At 37.3% G+C, this 21,474-nt stretch overlaps 2 protein-coding genes across 3 annotated transcripts; one reads left to right on the top strand and one right to left on the bottom strand.

Annotated features, from left to right (window-relative positions):
- Positions 1-7,869: 7,869 nt before the first annotated feature.
- Positions 7,870-14,986, bottom strand: LOC122323254 (succinate dehydrogenase assembly factor 3, mitochondrial). 2 transcript variants are annotated; one of them, XR_006246984.1, is made up of 3 exons: positions 14,520-14,986; positions 9,728-9,830; positions 8,005-8,203 (listed from the first exon to the last, which is right to left on the bottom strand). XR_006246984.1 is itself a non-coding variant. In XM_043216946.1 (2 exons), the coding sequence occupies exons 1-2, from the start codon at positions 14,792-14,794 to the stop codon at positions 8,009-8,011; spliced, it is 363 nt and encodes a 120-aa protein (XP_043072881.1). In that variant the 5' UTR covers positions 14,795-14,957; the 3' UTR covers positions 7,870-8,008. The 2 variants fall into 2 exon arrangements, 1 of the variants encoding a protein (XP_043072881.1); XM_043216946.1 differs by lacking the exon at positions 9,728-9,830 and having other exon boundaries at positions 7,870-8,203; positions 14,627-14,957.
- A 1,223-nt stretch (positions 14,987-16,209) lies between these two features.
- On the top strand, positions 16,210-21,468 carry LOC122323412 (glycoprotein-N-acetylgalactosamine 3-beta-galactosyltransferase 1-like). Its single transcript, XM_043217226.1, has 3 exons — positions 16,210-16,480; positions 18,255-18,922; positions 20,284-21,468. Exons 1-3 carry the CDS (start codon positions 16,342-16,344, stop codon positions 20,410-20,412), a joined length of 936 nt encoding a protein of 311 aa, XP_043073161.1. The 5' UTR covers positions 16,210-16,341; the 3' UTR covers positions 20,413-21,468.
- The last annotated feature ends 6 nt before the right edge of the window (positions 21,469-21,474 follow it).

Raw genomic sequence — 21,474 nt, 5'->3', positions numbered from 1 at the left:
CTTTTAGCAGCAGTCCGTGGATATTTTAATTCTGAACTGATGCAATACATACCTATATCAATGTAATATAATGTGCCAGGGGTCACATATTGAACCTGTGTTTTAACACCACTCAGTGGATATTTCTTTTTAAACCTTTTTTTATAAATGTACTAACATTCACAATAAAACGCGCCTTACAATAAAAGTCACCTTACAATTGATATACATGATAATGTGCCATTTTGTTATCTTCAGGCAATTTGAAGCGCACTCGCAAATTTGTTTTCTTGCACATGCAAATGAGCAGCCTGTGTTTGGGATCTTCATAAATCAGGGTCGCGTTGCATCATGGGAGGTCCATAGGCAGGTGTAGATGACAGCTGCTAATGGCATATTTTACATAGTCTATATCAGATTGATTAGAATACGCTGATGAATATTCATCAGCCTTGTGCATGCTCATACATTAATACATTGTTTTCAGATACTTTAAAATAGCCTCTCATTACAGACCAATCAAAATTTCATTTAAAATGCAGAGATATTATTCAAGGATTGCCTCGGTCCCAAAACGATCCGAAAATTAAGTTAGAAGAGAATCAGAAGGGTTTTAGTCCCACATCTAGGTGAACACTACACCTGCAAAGATTTTTCCCTTAAAGACAATTTAGCCACCGTTTCATTTAATTAAAAATAAACGGCTTTGCAAGTCAATTTGGCTTTGTGCCGCTAGTATATTTGATGATTTCTTTGCACTACCTTCAGATTAATTTTTAGCTATAATCAAATGATTTCCAATATCTGTTTTCTGGTAATGTTTAATCACCTTTACCCTTCACCGGTTCGTTCAGACTCTCCCATGCTGAGACAAATTCAGTTTTTAAAAGAACAAATGTTCCGCGTACTTTCTTAATTAATGAGGTTATAAAAGCTCTACAGGAATTATTCGGACGGTTTTAGTGTGGATTAGAGAGTTTAGCACGTCATACGGCAGGACCACATTTCTCAGATTTATTCGATGTCCACTTCACTTCTCGCTTGGACCGTCTGTTTCCAGTGAAGGTTTACAGTAGACTCCGTGGATCGGCGGTTGATTCAGATGAGGAATGCATTGATCTGTCGGTGCTGATGGGATGTCACGGCGTGTCAATCCGGTAGGTGACTCTATTCTCCACACTGCCTGCTCGCATTAAACTCCTTATTAGCAGCCGGGGCTGTGATTGATCCTGTGATCAGCCTCCTCAGTGACCCGCCTGTCACACAGCCGTGATTAGACTCAGCCCTCGGTGAAAGCAAACAACTGGATGCTTTCCGTTCTCAGGAGGACAGATTAGTGTAGGCCGATATGATTCATTATTACTGTTGTGTAACATTACATAAGATTCACTTTTCTACATATACTGCGTAAAGCATTATACCTATAAATAAGATCATGTATGAGATTATTGTGAAGAAAAAAACAATTATGTGGACAATTTCTTCGAGGGTTGTCTTCCCACAAAGTGTTTCTTGCTTCTGTTAGGCACCAATCTTTTGAAGATTGTTGGGAACCAAACAGTTGACGGTAGCCATTAATATTAAAAAATAACATTCATGGTTAACATTCTTCAATTATACCTTTAAGTGCAAACGGAATGTGATGTTTCAGACACTTAACTGAATGTTATTTAGTTAAAATATATATTTTAAAAAAATATTATAGTTGAAATGTATATTAATAGCAATTATCACAACTTTACAGTTAAAATATAAAAATATATTAAAAAAATATTGTAGTTTAAATTAATAATAATAGCAATTATTTGAACTCCAGAGTACTTTTAACACATTTAAGTGGGGCTGTATTTTCATATTAATTAGATTAGTCATTTATAATATATTTTTTTTTATTCATTTATATTAACACATTTGTTATTGCAGTTCAACACATTTAAAATAGCACTTAAATGTTGTTTAAGTGTTAAGAAAGTCATGAAAGTCACTTAAGTGTTCTTTTATTTCTTGATTTGCTATCTGAAAGTATAGCTTTTTTCAAAATGACAAACGCGTATAATCTTAATTATATAATATTTGAAGTACACTATTCAATACGATCAAGAGCACCTCTTTAAACAGAGAGAAATATTACAATAAATATCAGTATATAATAAATACTTCAGCTGCGGTTTTGAGGCTTTTAGTCACGTCTTTTCACTTGAAAATCATATTTGTGACTGCATTTGTAAATAGTGCCATAGTTAGCTTAGGATTTATGTATTTAATATGTACAATGTCTGTCTTATAGATGCTTCAAATTACTTAAATTACCTTCCATCAGCAGTAGCAGCTCATGTTCGGAGGATACATATATAAAAAAACAACATTTTATTTCCGTTTTATTCTCAAATGAAACGTTAACACAGAAAAGCGCATTTGTTATTGTCTATGTTACATAAGCAGATATGCAAAATCATCTTTATCTACATATATAGAGTTACTGACCCTGAGGCAGCATCATAAAGTATACGACTCCGTATATAATAGATGAAGTGAGTGGAGGTCACATTTGAGCAGCAGCTCCGTGCAGAAGCTCTCTTAAATAATTGACTTTTAATAATTCATGTTATGCCCACCTACTATATTAATTCTCTTCGCTAAGCAGAGCCCGGCTGAAGAGGGGGGGGGGATGAATGATCATTGCTCAGCTGCTTGGAACCCGTGTTGCAGATTTAGGAGTAGAATAAAAAGAAAGGATAGAAATAGCTGTGAAGATTTGCCGCATCAAAAATGTAAAAGCTGTAATCAGCGCAGAGAGCTGAATCATAATGGAAAATACAGACAGTGAATGAATTTCATCAGGGTGACCTTAAGCGGGGGAAAACATTTCAACATTTTTTACTGCGGTCAAACAACAAACAGTCCAGATCCCTTTCTCTTTTCAACGCACCGTGAAGCAAATTAAGAGCATTGGATCGCGGCTGTTTCTGAGATTGTTCGTCGGCGATATAAGACCTAGAGTAAAAATAACCCAGACTCGTGTTGTTTCTAAACCTGTGTGACGGGAAAAGCAAAAAGTAAGTTTAGTTGAGCTGAAATCAAGCTGGCCTTTCCATACTATTAAAAGTAGATGGTGACTAAATAGCTCACTCATAAATAAAAATGAGATGAATCTGTTCTCGCTCTTAGGCCATCCGAGATGTAGATGAGTTTGTTTCTTCATTAGATTTGGAGAATTGTACCATTTCATCAGTATATATGAAGTGAATGGGTGCCAGTCCATCAGATAATTTGTTTTCAAAGTCCTTTCTCCATAATATTCACAAAAACGATCTGATTCAGAGAAACATACACAGACCAAGCACCATTTACAAGAAAGAACCGTCCAGTTTGTTGGTTAGGACTTTTAATTTTTATTCCGGATGGCACCCATTCACCGCTGAGGATTTATTTGGTGAGCTTTTCTCCAAATCTGATGAAGAAACAAACTCGTCTACATCTCGGGGTGACCCGAAGGTGCTGCGTTCTCGAAATCTGTTCTGATGAAGAAATTCAGTTTCTCCATAATTATTTGTAGTTGTTCAGTGCTGGGCATTTTGCGAGCTGCTCTTGTGTCGTGCCGATGAAGCAAAGTGAAGCGAAGACACGAGGGCGACTAAATGATGACGGTTTTCATGTTTGTGCAAAGTATTCCTTTAACATCGCACACTTGAAAACAGCAGAGTGCTCCTACAAAGCACAATTAAAGCTGTTGTCACAAGTGCTTTTCTCACCACGCGGTGTGTTTTAATGCGTTTCATTTACATTGTGCTTTGAAATACACTTTAGAAAAAACAGGGTTGGTCTTGTTTATTTCAGTAAACAATGCGCAGCGCTGCATAAACATCTCTGAAACGGAGGTGGATGGCAGAAGATATTTAAAAAACGTGTAGAAAAGCTCTTGAGATTTAAATAGCCGTCTCTGAACGAGGCGGTGAGTCACCTCCCGAACGTACTCTTCAGAGTCAAAGCCAAACGCAACTTCACAATACAACCGAGATACGGCACAAAAGCACTTAAAGGAGTAAAGAAAGTTCATGGCAACTTTTGGATGAAATGATATGTGACGTGAGTCACGAGGTAAATGTATTTATTTGATGAAATGATCAGGAGAATCTAATGAAAACCGAAACACGTCGGGTCGCATTTCATCCCAAAAGCAAAAGAAAAAGTTATATTTGGCTATTTAACTATTGCAATTGCCAATAGTAATTAATACCGTGACAGTTTAAAGTGTCTTTGTTACATGTAGCTACTATTACGATAGCAATAAATTATGCATTAATAAAATATAGTAATCATATAGTAAGTACACGTAGTTGACTAATGTTAACAAACACAACTTGTATGATTTTAATAATGCATGAGTAAATGCTGAAATTAATGTTAACTAGGATTAATGCAGGCTGTAGAAGTACTGTTCATGTTAACTAATGAACCTTATTGTATTTTAGGTGTTACCAAATAAAGTGTAACCATTTATACTCTTAAGTGGAATAGGAATATTATTTAAATACTGTGATATATTATTTAAATTCTTTTTTTTATTATTTATACAGTATTATAAACTATAAAGGGTATAACTGTAGGGTGAAGGTACGTTTGTCATTAAAATAATGGCACATTAAAATAGGCAAGTGAGAATTATTATTATTATTATTATTATATTAATTCTGGGTTTTAATGTAACAAACATGTTCTTGACCAATTTCATAATGAGGTTACTGTACATTTGTACGTCTTGGACTTTAAAAAGATAAAAGGTCATTTTCTCCCTCGTGTTTAGTCTTTTCTTGTTTTTTTATTTAAGAAAAAAAAATCTTATTTCATTTCCATTATATCTGTGTCAATCTACATTAAGCGCATCATCTGCATCTGTTGTGCCAAATTGTTTACGATGGGCCGGGTTTGTTTGAATAAAACAGCGCTTCATTTAATGAATAATGCAGTGTGTCAACACATGAAAATTGATTTGTCCGAGACACAGCGTCAGATGTCTCCGTTTCTTCAGCCTGATTATGACCTGGAAACTTTCATTGGCTCTGAATATATTCTTTCCAGCGCTTGGTTTTATAGCTTGTTGACTCTCAGTATTCCAGAGCAACAGTTGTGTATGTATAACGTTTACAAGTCCTCCCTGTAAGGTTTGGCCTCAATCAAGCTTTTATGCTAATTACACACTGTATAAGCGTTATAGTTCAGCACAATAGGCCACTTGTCACTTAAACCAATGATGATACGTTACACCAGAAGTAATTGCTACCCTCGTCTTCAAAGATCTAACAAGGACTCTTGAGTAATCAATTCCTGATATTTAACTTTGGAAAGACAGGCTAGCTCGTGTCTTGAGTAAAACGCTGCAAACGGAAAACGTTTAGTAAAGGGTTTACAGTGATTTTACTATTTTCATTCAGAAATTGCTAGTAAATTTCACTAATAATTGCATAGAATTGCCACCTCTATATCTTACGACCAATTCGTACGACCTTCGTTTGTATGATTTTGTACGAATGGTCCAAACCCCATTAATGGGTAGGTTTGGGGCCCGGAGGTTAGGTGTAGCTCATTCGTACAAATTCACGCGTATTGTGCGACTCGCAAACATACAATTTTTGGCAAAAATCGTAGGAATTTGTACGAGGTCATACGAATTTGATCGCATTAGCCACTTTGTATAATATATACACGAACTGCAAGTAACATTGGATGAAATTCTGAACCAAAAATAGTGTTTTCTTGCAAAAGCGCTCCATTCCTCTTTGAAAAAAAAAGTTTTTTTACATTATGTAAAGGTTTAGAAAATGGTTTATCATTTTGAAGAGTATATAGATGACGTGTTGAATAGTGTCTTCATTGATTTCTGCCCTTTTCCCTTCTTTTGTTCAGCTTTTCTTGACTGGAGAAGCTCAAGCAAAAGGTTACCATATGTATGCTCTTGATTTATCGCTTTCTCTCTGTTCAGAGAGAAAAGCATAAAGATTACCTCCAAGTCTTCCCATAATCCCCAAGGATATGCATCGGCTTTCTCTCCTGCCAGAAGCCATCCAGTCAAGAGTCATGCACTTTTAACTTGACAAAGGGTTGTGCATTTTAATGGAGTGAATATGTTTCCGTTTGCGCGTGTTTTAGTCCGCTAAACTTAAAGCTAGCATGACTGCGGCGTGACTGTGGTTGCGCAATGTTTTTGCTGTTCGAGATCACCGTTTATGGCTCGTGTACACTTACAGGAGCTGTATTGTGTCATTACAGCGTGTTTTATGATTGAAGTGGCGTTCAGAAATTAATCTGCGTGATGAGGGAGCCGTGCTAAGTGCAACAAAACAAACCACCTCCGCCTAAACGCCTCTATTCAAAACACTTTGGACCGTTCCTTGCCGTTATTTGTATTGAGACTGTATGCATGCTCTCACATGAATACCGATTTCTTCACAAGCCACTGATTTTAGCGACTAAATTGGTTTTTATACTTGATTAAAGATGCTTGTCTTGCAGTGCAGTATTTGGTAAAAGTTCAACATGGGGAAAATCTCTCTCAACCAATCAGCTGATGCTAGCTGACAGCGCAGAGAGCTTTTTTGTGCAGCGCTTCCGTGAAAGTGTATGAGAGATACGGTCTCGGGCTAATGAGGTATTATTTTTCAGACAATCTAATAATTCAGAGAGCGAAAGAAGCATTATTGATTTAAGCTTTTTTTTTTGCCAGATGTAATGAAGGCAAAGACTATCTGGAGAATGGCTTTTTAGCGTGTCTGCAAACTTTTCCTGTATGCACATGATGCCAGTGACAATAACAAATGTTCAGTTCACCTTAAAAGCATCGCTACCTGTTCGGCATTTTATGTTTTTTTTATTTTTGGAGTGTGAGAGGTTGGAAGGTTGGAATGGCTTTTTGAAAACCCATAGATGTGAAGCTAGATATGCGTGACGCTAACCTTCAAAAGCATCCGTTTTCAAATCTCCCAGCATATTAATATTCAGTCATAGCGTGATATACGTCTAATTGTGCCAAAATTGCTTTATAAATTAGAAACTCTGTAAATATGAGTGGAAAGGAATAAATGGTGTCAAGAGTTTCACTGCCTCTATTGTTCGTTTCTTTTGGAAACGGCAGAGATATGTACTTGTTGGTACGTATTTTGTGTCTCGCTAATAGTGCGTCATGTTTATGCCACGAGACCGTACCTCTCGCACATGGACTGTTTTAACAATGTCCTTATTACCATTCTGGGCCTTAAATATTTCAGTTGCGTTGCTGTCTATGGAGGGTCAGAAAGCTTTTGGATTTTAATATGTGTTCTGAAAACGAATGAATGGGTTTGAAACAACATGAGGGTGAGTATTTAATGACAGAATTTGAATTTTTGAGCATGATAGGTGCTGCCATGTTAGTTTGTACCTCGGAAAAACCTTTCTGCCAGCTTTACAGCATGTAAATTTCTCCATTTTTCCCCAAAATGCATGAAAGTGGGTGGCTGGTGCAATGTGAAATGAATAGAGGGAACTTTTACACGATCCTCATCCGGTATGAATAAAACATGTTTTCAGATTATAATTGAATTGTATGCTTCCGCAGAAATCAGTGCTAAAATCAATGTTATGAGCTTGAAAAAACACAGGTGTAATTATAAGTGCCAAGCGTCAAAGAGCGAAGGCAGACTTTGATTCTGATACTTGTGTGACTTCACTTTGCACTGTAAATCTCATATGTGGGTCCACTCCAAGTGACACAGAAATACAGACAATGAGTGGAAACACAACGAAATGTTGACCAGAGGTGGTGCTGCCATCAAAGCTGAAGCATCCTCATTATAACTGCTGATCACAAAGCCACAGGATCCTTTTATCCTCAGAAACATCAAAAAGAAGAACAGATACTTTTTGAAGCGTTTTAATTTAATAATCGGTCTTAGTTATGAACAAAAGAACTTCATAGAGAGTCGAAACATGTTCCAATGGGACGACTTCCCCGTAGAGAGGAGATAAAGAGTCCTTTTTCCCTTCAGAGGGTGTGTTACTTTGGCGTTCCCTCTTCTTGAATATCAAACTGTCGGTTGGGTTTTGTGGACTCAAGCATAAGCTCATAAAGCTGTCCGATCTGTTCATCTTGAAAGTCTTTGAGTTTCTCTTCCGATAAATCAGAGCCAAACTCCAATTTCTTGTTTCCCACCGCTTCCAGCACTTGCGTCTGTAGAGTGTCTTTGTAGTTCTGCAAATAAAATAAGACGACAAAATAAGAGTGTTATTTATGAAAACGTAAGCAACCTGTTGAACTTCAAAGTCTCAATGTCCGTGTGCCTGTTATTGCTTCTTATATTGATGTTACACTCAGGCACAGGTGAGGTATTCATCTGATAGAGCGCTATTGATTTACTGTAACGCACTGTGACAGAATTATTTATTTCTCTTTGTTGGAGATACATTGATTGCAATTCACATGATGAAACGCGGGTCACGGGGGTTGATGGGGGATGTGAAGGATCAGAGAATCCGTTAAGGTCTAATGGAGGTCAATGCCTACTGCTCTCTCTCGGTCTGTTGAAAGCACTCCCTCTGTATTAGCGATTACCGTCTGCATGAAAGGTCCGCACAGGTCTACAAGTTTTACAAAAAGTCCTACAAATCCGTCAGGCTTCAACTTCAACCACTAAAACAGGCCTTAACATATCAGACTTATTTTTTGTTAAGATTGGAAAGTTATTCCACTGTCGACACATACTTGCTCCTCAAAGTGCATTCTCTGTGAGTTTGGTTTATATATATATATATATATATATATATATATATATATTTTTTTAATAGCAAACTATTTTCATGACGCACAAATATATTGTTCTTCAAGGTCTACATTCTTTTGCTGCCGTGGACAAAGCACTGTATCAAAATATTCTCAGGGACCATGTTTTATACAGAATGTACAGCACCACAATGAAAGAAATGAACAAACAATGTGACCAGTGTGGTCCAATACATTCATTTACAGAGGTGTAATAAGAACCTGAAATAATGCTTAAGTCGAAGTATATATACCTTACAGCGAAAATCAGTGCTTGGGGACTCAATTACAAGCCATTCCAATACGACTTGAGTAAAAGTCTTAAAGATGTCTTATATGATTTAAGAGTAGTAAATGTAGGCTCACAGATGCAATAGTTCTTAACAATTGCCAGTGAAAACATAAAACCAGCTGATTTGTGGGAAGGTGTTTGTTTTCTAAAATCAAAGTAAAACTGAACACCTCAAAACCGCAGTAAATCAAGCTTTGACACAAGTGCGTCTACAAACACCGAAGACTCAGTTAAGCTCAAATACTATTTTGAAGATCATAGGTAAACCTTCAAAAAGTTCTCCACTATGTCCTCATCTCTGTTATGAAACACTGCTTGCACAAGTCTGAGTAAGTAACAGCAAAACACACAAGGTATAGTACCTTCAAAGAAATCAGGCAGTAAATGATCTTATTGTTGATTGGCTTTATTTTGTTTTGCTGCTTGACCAGACTTCAGGGTTTTTTTTTTCACTTTATTTGAAAAATCAAATCATTAAATCATTTTGATCATTAAAACCAAATTGCTAATTAATTGGTTTTATTAAGTATACAAGACCAATTATTGTGAGTTCCTAAATGAATCAGTGACTGAGATCGCAATTTGAATCAGATCTGTTACATACTGTTCAAATCCCCAATCCTTGTAAGACTCTAGTACACAGAGTCCCAGACTGCAACACTAACCATATTTACAGCGTACCGCAGATTCTATCACACGAGCTTGGGTTTTCTGACATCTTAATTGAAACTTGTCCGTCACGTCTGTCATGACTGCTTACGATCAAACCTACAAGACATTACAGAGAGACTCATTCAGAAAAACACACTGAAAACAAAACCATTAAGAACTCTCATTCACTCTCCTAACGTCTTGGAATTTGGACGCAATTCAATTTTGGAAGCAAAAAGCCATTTGTCTGAGAAGCTTCCTCTTCTACATAATGTAATTAGATTGAACATTTGCCAAGGAGCAATATTTTAAGAATGGAAGGGATGTGGGCATACTGAATGGCAAGCTTTTTGGTGAAGCTCACCTTCTGAATATAAACACCTCGCTTCCCATCGTGATGACGTAATCAGGCAACCCGTTTCATGCTTGTCTGGAATAGCCTGACTTTCTCAAGGGCACAGAACTTTCAGGATCCATACAGATAAATAGATTAGCTCTGTGTCTGCCGCTCTGTATGTACAAAATCGCCTGGAAACTACTGTTATGCCAGTAGTCATTTAGAAGATGCTTTTATCCAAAGTGACATATAGTGCAATTATTACAGGGACGATCCCACAGGAGCAACCGGAGGTTAATGGAGATGGTTCATGGAGAAGGCACCAACATACGTCAAGCAAAGTCTACAGCAAACTTTGGTCAAAACCAAGTGTTCTAGAGAACGTTTTGGTTGTTTACTTTCCAAAATAACACTGTTGAACTTTCACTGGTCCATGGCAATTATATAATGCTGTGGCACTCCACCTTCTTGTGGGTGGAATATTTCCTGGTTTGTTTTTTCATTCAGTTTAAACATGAGAAAAAAAAACACAAATGCAGTGGACTAAAGTTCTGTTTTACAGTTTGTGAACCGGCAAGCATGAGTTTACCAGCAACAAAATAGTTTGTTAAATAAAATGCTTACAGAGTCTTGTGATTGTCTGCAGGTTGTCACAAGATTTTAAGGTGTTCTGCATGTCGCATCCAACTTTAATATTATTTTCTGGCTCCCCCCATCAAAATAGGTCTATGGAATTTTTTCAACAATCATCCATCAAATGAAAAAGGCAAAGCCATTCACTCCATCACATTCTCTGTTTCTCTCTTTTTCTTTTATTCCTCAGGGAAAGCTTGTCTGTTGCAATGCGGTCGATTTATTAGGCGATGAGAAGTCCCCTGGGCCCTCTACTGTAACTGGATTAAAGTGAACACTCAGTGCTCCTAATCACATTTGGAAGCTCGCTCTACGTCTGTTCCTGGCTCCGTCGCCCTTTCATTTTTTTTCCCCCAGCAGCGCTACAGTGATTCACTCACCTCTTAAAGAACGGACGGGCAAGGGTTTCTTAAAAAAAAAAAAAAAACGTCTCCTTCCCAGATCTGATCTCAGAGTGGGCTTCTTCGTTCACACCTGAGCAGACAGAGCGTGAAGTTCTTCCAAAACCTACTGAGCTGCCTGCATAGACAACATCTTAAAGGAGCTTTCTGCTCACCCTCAAACCAATATGACTTTTACTTCTGAGCAACACATAAGCCGATGTTTGGTAAAATGTGGGGAAGTCTTACAAAAGTAAATGATGGCAGATTTCTGGGTGGAGATTCGCTTTAAGGCATCAGCTATTTTCCTGAAACAAAACTGCTCTCAACCGGTTGATTCTGGACCCAGGTTTTTCACGTTTTTAAGTGGTGACCTAATATACTACTAAAATGTTTGTTTTTTTTTTCATAAATTGAGTTTCAGTGGTTTCGTGCTCTCTGCAACCACTAAAGCACATTGTGGTCAGCACAAACCGTATTTTTGCCATGCCACAAGTGAACTCGATTCCAACGCCGTTCAATCCAATAAAAAAGTGAGCCATTATTTGTGCCATTACAGGGTTTCACCTGTTTAGCTTAGTAACGCTAATGTCAAACTCTAGTTACATCCTACCTACGAGTCTCTCAGAGGAGGCAAATAAATTCATAGCACAAAAATGCAGCAATGACTATATTACGAAGAGGCCCTGTTTTATAGACAGGGTTTAGCCCAAGCCAGGATTAGGCCATATAGTTCAATTAGGATATTTAAGTAATTTTTATAATCATGCCTTAAAAAAGCATTACTAGTGTGTGTCTTAATGCAAAACAAAATGACATGTTTTAATATAGTTAAAACGGCTCAGATTTACATTAAGTCCAGGACTAGGCTTAAGCCTTGTCTTTGAATCTGGGAGTGTATTAAAAATAACTTGATTTTCTAAAGAAAAATTGCCCAGCAAATTAAATTGCAGCAGCAGTCGGCGTCTCTCTTGCCTCCCCTGAGCCCGTTGAGTTTTAAGAGACCACCTATAGTGAGTGTGGGGTGATCGAGAGCGAATGGGGCAGGTGACCTGAGAGGAGGCGATGCTTCTGTGAGGTGATTGGATGTGGCTTGTGATATTCGGCTGTGACTGGTTCACGCACAAGCACAAGAGTATGTTCATAAATCGGTCTGAATGAGCAACGTAATGGCATTAATGGTTAAACTCAACAACTCGCCACTTTCTTATGTCAAAACGAGACCTGAATACATGATCTGTGGGAGTTTTTAATCAGTAATCAGCTTGGTGTAATGTCAAGTAAATCTAAAATAGTTTAAAGTGCACTATTAAAAGAACAGCTGAATATACGTTCACAAATAAAATGTTTAAACTGTTTAAGCCACCTTGAATTATTATTTTGGAATAAATGTAGAAAGCTTTAAAACGCTACCCTGATTGGGTTCATACTTGGTTTTACAAGTTGATTATGTTAAAGTGTTGTTTAATTTAAACCCGTGTAATTTCCTTTCATCTGTGCAACACAAACGATGAATACCCTGGCCGGTCTTTTCACTACAAGAAGTGGAAACGTTTTAGCCGTAATTCGGATTAATTCGTAAATCGTTTTTTCGAATCTAATCTTTTCAGTGAATCTGTACTGGAGTTCAACTCGATCTAGTCAATGACTTAAACTCTTTCTTCTCACACACAGCCGTTGTGTGACAGCACTGGATAAACGTGAAGAAGAGAACATAACAGGGTGAGCGTTTTTTGGGTGAACTATCCCATTAGGGTCTACTTTGTGTATTCTATTTCTTCGTCTGTGTTTGCCGTATTTGTTCTGCAAGTACCCGAAACGGTGCAAAAAAAACTAAAATTTCCTCCCGACAGCCAGCAGCCCATTTTGGCAGGAAGCGTACATGTCCTTCTGTACAAGAACGGAGTGACTCTCATTACCGGCAAGTGCGTGATTTTAACCCTCTTAGAGAATATCTGTTATCTATCCAGGAACACGGCGTCCTCGCTCTGCGAAAACGCAATGAGAGTCAGCTTTGAACACACTCATGTCAGAGCTCTGAAGACTCTGCAGCAGCTGTAGTGCGTTTCGCAAGTTTGACTTAAAAAAAAAAAAGCATCTCCGGTTTTCAGACGTGGAGCGGCAGAGAAGATCTGCATCCTTGCTGCTTGAATGCGCGCTCGAGTGGAGTTCATGCCTTGAATTTGATCTCAGGATTCGTCGCGGAGACTTTCATACGTCAGCGCGCTCATAAACGGCGCGAGCCGGTCCCTTCAGAGCTGAATTTAAAGCACGGACCCTTATGGACGTGTAATTGACGTACGCAGATGGTGTCTGGACACGGATGCGCTCCCTGAGAGAAAAGGGTTCGTTAGTTATGGGTTATGGGTAAATTGCGTTACGTTTACGCTGCTGGAGAATTTAGGAAGGTGCTGCCATCGTGTGGGAGGTTTCAGCGAAGGCCTGCGTTTCTCTGACTCACTAAGGAACTAGACATTTGGTAACACCTCTTGTATGAGCGGTTTCTTCTGCAATGCAACGGTTTTGGTTTAAAATGTATGCACACTCATCTCTTTTTTTACAACCCTCAAAATGCATCTCTTTTTTTTCATGCTGTGCAATACAACGTGCTCATCCCCTAAATTCACTTGTAACATTAAAATGAATGATTTTGGTGTGTATTTACACAAAATAGAAAAAAGTTAACTGTCATTTTATCTATGGTCAGAAATACTGTTTTAATTCGCATACGTACAGTGTACATGCGTACTTCTACTTCAAACCTTAAAAGGTTAAATCCTAAAAAGTATAGATTAAAAATGTATAAAATATTTACAAAATCAAAATAAGAATAATAAATAAAAAATTTTAATATATATATATATATATATATCTTTAAAATATCTTTCTTAATACTAAAATAAGCATACTTAGAAAAATGTCAATTAAAGTTTATTTTATACTTAAAAATCATTGTTTAAATTAGTGCCACGGACTATTAATCATGATTAATCTTTACAATAAAGGTTTTTGTTTGCATATATATATATATATATATATATATATATATATATATATATATATATATATATATATATATATATTACACACACGCATGTAATTTAAATTTTATATATTAAATATATGTATATTATATGATTTTAAAAAAGTCGTACAAATTTGTGAAATGTATGTGTTGTATTTACATAAAGACATAATAAATATACACAGTACACATACATATATTATGCAAACAAAAACCTTTTATTTTGGATGCAATTAATCATGATTAATTGTTTGACAGAATTCAGTTTAAAGTCTACAATTGTTTTACAAGGACGCAAGTGTAACAATTGGTGTAAAGTGTTGACTACAGTTATTATATTTTTGCAAATTCATGATGTGCAATTCAAATCGAGTTCGGATACAAAGAAAAATTAAATACATCCAAACTAATTTCTCACTGCTAAAGCGTACTTGTGTTTCAGGAGGACACAGCTCTTTATGTGTCTCTGTCGCTGGTGTAGAGGCCGAGGCCTGCGGTCAAGGGACGGTCTGACAGGAGCGGGCGAGTCTCTGTTTACCTGCCACTCCGTCAAGAAGCGCGTCGCCTCTTCGTCTGTGGCGGTCTTGTGTCTTCTGAACTCGTCCTTCACGTACTGATCCCCCAGAGCCCGCAGGTCCACGGGCATGAAGCGGTGCAGCAGCAGGATCCTCTTATACAGAGCCCGCACCGCCGACACGTGAGCCATAACTTCACGCCGAGTCTGACTGGAAAAGCGTGCTGAAAGCTCAAAGCCGAAGCTCACGAGAGAGGTGACATATCATAAAAGGTTTCTACGCTACACGCGTTACCTAACCGTGCCGTCCTTGTGTAAGCGCGGACTTCTTCACCGCGGCTCTGTCAGGGTTATCGGGGCTGCTGCCGCCCTCTGGCGGCGATGGGATGCATTGCAACTAAGAACCCCCGAACCACTGACCTGTGATAGGGAAATAAATAAACCAAAAATAGGCTGTATTTTGTGTTAAATCAGTACCTGTGGCGGCTGTGCGCTTATCCTGCCCCAAAAAGATAACATCTGAAGTACAATGAGTTTACATACACCTAACTGATTTGCTTCAAAAGTGATTTTAGGTCAGGGGTTCTTCCTTCTAAGAGACCCCTTGGTTTTCATTTTTCTGAGGATGAGGTGGTGCAAATTTGAACAAGATTGATGTCTTTTCAATTTAAAATTATTAACGATATTTATTCTTGTAACCGAGTTCCTCAGACATAATGTACTTTCCCCCGCTTTTTTATTTTTCCAAAAAGATTTAATGGTCTTAATTTCCTTAAAGCTCATGATTCATAAAAAAGCCCTTAAACTATGTAGTCTTTTAAAGGTATTGTTTGATCAATCCCTTTGTATTATTTATTTACTTTCTATTTATATATTTTTATTTTTAATTTTTTTATATATATATATATATATATATATATATATATATATATATATATATATATATATATATATATATATATATATATATGCTCTCTGTCAGTAGGGAATTTCAATCCTATTCGTAATTATATTACCGTTTGTTAAAGTAATTATATGAAGGAGGATTAGGGCCAAGCAATAATAAAAAATAAATCTCAAGATTAAAGTTACAAAACGACGGGCGCTTTGCATCAGCTCTAGTGGGTTTTTTCTCCCTTTTTAAATTTCGAATAACATCAGAAAAGCATTTATTTTCAATGAGAACGAGAGTAAAAGGAAATAATCCAAAAGTTGAAAATAATTGGGTAGGGTTAAGGACAGCTGTAGGGAGGGCTTTATTGTCCCAATAAGGGTGTTAACCGTGCCGTCTATTTAATCATTTGAATTAAAATGAACATTTACTCTCAGTAAGTTCATTCTGTTGTAAAATGTTCTTCAAAACTGAGCTGCAGATAACTGCCACTTGCAATATGTAGTATAAATAGCAGAAAATGCCATCTGCGCTTCAATTAATGTAAATAGAATCCATTGCTTTCTTTTAGTAAAAGCTTAGTAAAATTATGGTTGAAGCCCTGATAATAACCTTGCTGACACGAGGGTGAGCAATTAATGACAGAACGTATATGAAGTGTATAATATAATATAATGTAATGTGCATGGGGGAAAATAACTCAGGCATTCAGGCTACTGATGTAAATGAACTGTGTTGCACAATCTGTAAAGTCATCTGTGTGTTTAAGGGCAGGACGTTTGGAGCATTGACGTTATATTGGCTTAAATGAGTCGAAGAAACAGCTTTTATCACACACGCGTAAGACATGAGGTCATTTAGGAGGCACTTTTTTTTTTTAAGTGGCGTAGCAGTGAGTGTCGTGCTCTCAATGACTTATTCGCGCGTTTTAAGGATGCCTTCGTGTGCTGTGAACGACTGCAATGTGTCTGCTGAGCAACATACAGGTAAGACAAAGGCTTTTTCTCTTCTCTTACACGTGCGATCAGCTACAACCTCAGTAAAGGAAAAAGAAAGAGAAAGGAGATGGCGTACAGTTATGCCACTCGTGCTGCGCTGTATAGAGTGAAAATAAAGATACCCTGTAAATATTTCACTCAAAATAAAAGAACCAGCATCTGGCCAAAAACACACTTGAGTAAAAGTAAAAAAAAAGTACAGCTTTAAATTTGTACTCGAGTATTAAAAAGTAGAAGTGCTTTTTTTTCCCCGGTAGTTTGGTTAAAGGGGGAAAACGAATCAAAATGCATTGAGCAGGTCAAACACATGCATCAGATGAACACAAACTATCTCTCTCTTCATATAACACACATTCATTCTTTCTTTCAGTGAATGTGAGCTCAGTAAGTCATACATCCTCTGTTACTGAATCAGTGTCTTCTTAAGTAAAGCTGTAGGCATATGTAAGAAGATTACCGATACTAATATTTTAAACATTCATGTTTCTGTAGTGGTCCTGTCCCCTTTGCTTGTCTTCATTTGAAAGCCTGGGACTAAATAAGTCAACTATCACCTTTAATAACGGTGCGATGCAGAGGTTAGAAACATATTCCAAACAGGAATTAATAAAGAGAGAATTAAATAGAATTAAAATATTTTGAAAGGCCACTTTTTTGTTTTGTCTACCTCACTGTCTAAAAGGATCATTAATTAATAGATAATGAATGCAATTTATCCACTACCTGCAGTAGCATCAAGCACACGAACATATTACTAATTTGAGGCCGTCTTACGTGGATTCTGGCATAGTTTTGCATCTAGCTGGCGCTGAAATAATTGTGACGTTTTTATGTTTCATTGACCTGGTCGCGCGTTAAAAAACAGGCCAATCAGAAGAGAGGCTCATGAATACTAATTAGACAAAACGTACCTGTTTTTGAAAGAGCTCCTGAGAAAGGAGCTATAAAAACATATTGAGATGTTTTTTGTTACTTATACCACAACTATATATTCTTAAGGACATCAACAGTTAAAATAAAACTCCAAACAAGGATACAAGGTATACGCCATGGGACCTTTAGTATTTAGAGTAACCATGAATATATGTTTTTGAGGACTGGTGGTGCGATTATATTTTATTTAGTTTTTTTTTAATATAAAAAAGGGGGGAAATTAAAAATAATTGTGATAACAAACAAAATTGTGATACTACAAATACTGCTACTAAAAACAATATAAAACGCACTAAGGTTAATGAACGGCTGGGTTCATGAATATTAATCGCGTTCGCTCAAATTTGCTGAAAATTGATTTGCTGAAATCAAAACCGGGATGGTGATAGGTGAGCGCCAGCCAATCAGATTGTTGTTAGCGCATTAGTCCCGCCCACTACCGGAAAAAACAGCAGTTCTTAAAAGCTGATAAATTTCACCGGAAAATACATCAAAGAATATTGTTTATATGTAGAGCGTCAATTCTGCTTTTTATGCGAGACTCTCCAGCTCTGTATCTTTCTTTCTTTGCATGTGGGAGTCAAAGTGTCGGCAACAAGAGTTAATGGTAGTCAAATCCGTCCATGAGAATGACCTGAGCCTATAATAAATTATAGTAACACCGCTTTTTAGTGTCAGTGACGGTAACGACTTCGTAACGAGGAAACTGTAAAAATTATGATAAAAATAATGCCATGAGTAATGCAGTTTCTTTGCAACGCTGTTATTCCCATCCCATTGATCCCAGTCTCCTTTTGTTTCTAATCTAAACTCTGATATTGTTACGCAGTAGCTGAGAACAGAAGTGCTGTGCCGGGGTCCAGCCAGAAGGTCCGAGTGCTGTGCTGGGTAATGACTCAGCCCACACACCTGCAGTCCAGGACCCAACATGTTCGTGCCACATGGGGCAAGCGCTGCAACATGGTTCTGTACATGAGCTCGGAGGAGTCCGATTTCCCCACGGTAGGGCTCAACGTGACAGAAGGACGCAGTCAACTCTACTGGAAGACCATACGGGCCTTCCAGCACATCCACGCGCACCATCTGGAGGATGCTGATTGGTTCCTCAAAGCTGACGATGACACATTCGTTGTCCTTGAGAATTTACGCTACACTTTGTCAAAGTACAACACGGAGGAGCCGCTGTATTTTGGACGTAGGTTCGCACCGTTTGTCGCACAGGGCTACATGAGCGGAGGAGCCGGGTACGTCCTAAGTAAGGAAGCTCTGAGGAGGTTCGTGAAGGGTTTTGCTGATGGCCTTTGTACACACGACACGGAAACTGAGGATGTTGGTTTGGGAACATGCATGGAGACGATGAAAGTTCAGCTGGGTGATTCAAGGGACGTTTTAGGGAGACAAACTTTTCATCCTTACCCTCCAGATCATTACCTGCCCAGACAGACACTCAGACCACGACCCTGGCACCTCCTCTATGAGCATTACCAACCCATTGAGGTAAGAGTTAGATGTTTAAGGTAGGATTAAGACTAGAATTAGACTGGTGTGAGCCAATAGGACTTCAGGAAAGGTTGGAGGGAAGTTCCCATAACAGAGAGTTATGGGAGTCCAACCCAGGTCTTCTCGTCATAGTGACCGACTGTAAGGGATCTGGTGAATTTTTTTTTTTTGCTAGATGAAGAACTGGATTGGACTCCCATAATCAGTCAGTGTTTTAATGTCTCTGTTCCTCGTTCAGGAAAGGAGGGTTAAACAAGACGTTCTTTTACATCCTCACATAATGATGTTATAATATCATCCATGCGGGTGATATTACCATGCATGCACTAATTAAATTATTACAATACATGCACAAATGAGGCCTTTATTCACCCCCTGGAGCTGTGTGAGACACATTTAAATATGGATGCATGTGCTTATTCGGCTACTTTTGGACAGTTGAACAAAAAGAACCGCCCATGCCATTATAAAGCTTGAAAGAACCAGGACATTTTCTAATGTAACTCAGATTGTCGTATGCACCTAAGATGCAGAAACTGAGGGTGAGTAAAACATGTGCTAACCCATTAAAGAAACGTACATTTCACCCTTAAGTCCTCTGTTCACACATGCTAACACTATTAAGAGCTCATTTGCTTTTATCAACACGGACATGTCCAAGTCTCATGCCTAAGGACCCGGAAATGGTGACTTCAATGAAAACGGTGACTTCTATGGAAATGGTGATATCAGATTTTTCAGGCAGATACTAGTAGATTTTTTAACTAAAACATGTTCCTGAATAAACATACTTTGTTGATCCTAAAACAACATCCCTGTTTAAATGTAATGTATGCCCCTGTACCTAACCCTAATCATAATTTGCATGAAAAATGCAAATGCACTAATTTCTTTCATTAGAAAAAGGCATTTTTAAAATGAATGAATTGATATAAAAGATCTGCGGGGTATTTTAAGTTGAAACTTTACAGACACATTCTGGGGAAACCTGAGACATTGTAAAAAGGGGCATATTAAGTGACTTTTAACAAATTTGTTAAGTTTAACAAGGATGTTGATCCAGGAACGTGTATGTTTGGTAATTCTATAGTCTCATCTTACCAAAAGAGGTTAACTCTTGCGTGATGCTTCATTAGAAGTGGTGTCTATGTTAGTATTTGCATAAGACTATTATTCACAGAAAAATAATGTGACCTTTAAACCCCTTGAAACAAATCAACCCTTTTCACACATTTATGATCAATTAGTCAGGTAAAAATATAGGCAGAATATACTAAAAATAAATCCAATTTACCTCAGCTGGAAATCATATTATTGATCTTTATGTTAAATACATTGTCTTTTTTCTTGTTTTTTAGGGCCCTGGATGCTGTTCAGATTTAGCAATCTCTTTCCACTACATAGACGCAGTGCAAATGCACACTTTAGAGTATTACACATATCACCTACGCCCATATGGATATAAATACAGATTTAAGCCAGATTAGCACTCGAACAACAGAAATGACATCTAAAAACAAGTAATGTAATCTTTAGTGAAATTTATTGATACGTGTATACTTTACTTCACTGTACCATTAAATGTATGTTATAGTTATTGCTCTATACAATATTAAAACAAGTTTTACAAAGTTACAGACTAACAACTTTATTTGTACTAAACATTCATTACAATAGCTTTAGAAAACACAGAGGTTTGCTTCATCGTAGTCGTAAAAATACAAGACAAGAAAAACAGGTTAATACAGATTTCGGGTGTCATTCATTTATAAAGGAAAAAAACTGTATGTTTGATTGTAATGCGTTTAAGAATTGATCTGAGGAGTCTTGATTACTACAAAAGAAACATGAGTAATGAAACATGGATAAACGTTGTTGAAATAATTGATGGAAATTATGTTATTCATACAATATAATACAAATTTAACATACAATACTATCCCTAAGAGTTTAACACAGATGTGTGATGTTATTGATCAGTGCTAGAAGTGGGTCGATGCTGTCCTGTACACAGTATTAGTTATGCTGTGCAGTGCTTTTTTACAGTATAAAGCAGGGACATGTTATTAGCTTCTTACATTAGCGTTGGTTAAAATTAAAATGCACGTATAATTCGTTCAAATAAAATAAAAATAGGCATGTGTATCTACGCATTAAATTTATGAAATGTAGCAGTGAATGGGTGCCGCCAGAACACAGCTTAGTCCAAACAGCTGATAAAAACATCACAAGTAATCCATACCCCTCCAGTCCATCAGTGAACAACTTGTGAAGTGAAAAGCTGCATGTACAAAAAATGCATTAGAAAGACTATTTCAGTTTTTTTATTTCAATTTACTCAATTTACTTAAATTATGCGTAATATTGCTTTCCTCAGTGAAAAATGTCTGAATCAGGAGAGATGTATGCACAAATCATGCCCTACTTACTAATGATCCAAACATCAGTAGATGGACTTCATCAATGGAAGAAGAGGATTATGGGCGGATATTTTTGATGGTTTAAAGTTAAAACATCTTGATGGATTTGTTTCATACAAAAACACCGCT

Source organism: Puntigrus tetrazona, chromosome 19 (genome assembly GCF_018831695.1).
Source record: "Puntigrus tetrazona isolate hp1 chromosome 19, ASM1883169v1, whole genome shotgun sequence".
NCBI lineage: Eukaryota > Metazoa > Chordata > Actinopteri > Cypriniformes > Cyprinidae > Puntigrus > Puntigrus tetrazona.
The sequence above is the reverse complement of the archived record's forward strand: the minus strand, read 5'-3'. Positions and strand labels throughout refer to the sequence as shown.

Coding starts and splice junctions, on each gene's coding strand:
- LOC122323254 (XM_043216946.1), bottom strand. CDS start 14,794: ATGGCTCACGTGTCGGCGGTGCGGGCTCTGTATAAGAGGATCCTGCTG. Junction 8,204..14,626: donor GCTTCTTGACGGAGTGGCAG/GTAAACAGAGAC, acceptor TTTTATTTGCAG/AACTACAAAGACACTCTACA.
- LOC122323412 (XM_043217226.1), top strand. CDS start 16,342: ATGAGGTCATTTAGGAGGCACTTTTTTTTTTTAAGTGGCGTAGCAGTG. Junction 16,481..18,254: donor GTCTGCTGAGCAACATACAG/GTAAGACAAAGG, acceptor ATTGTTACGCAG/TAGCTGAGAACAGAAGTGCT. Junction 18,923..20,283: donor AGCATTACCAACCCATTGAG/GTAAGAGTTAGA, acceptor CTTGTTTTTTAG/GGCCCTGGATGCTGTTCAGA.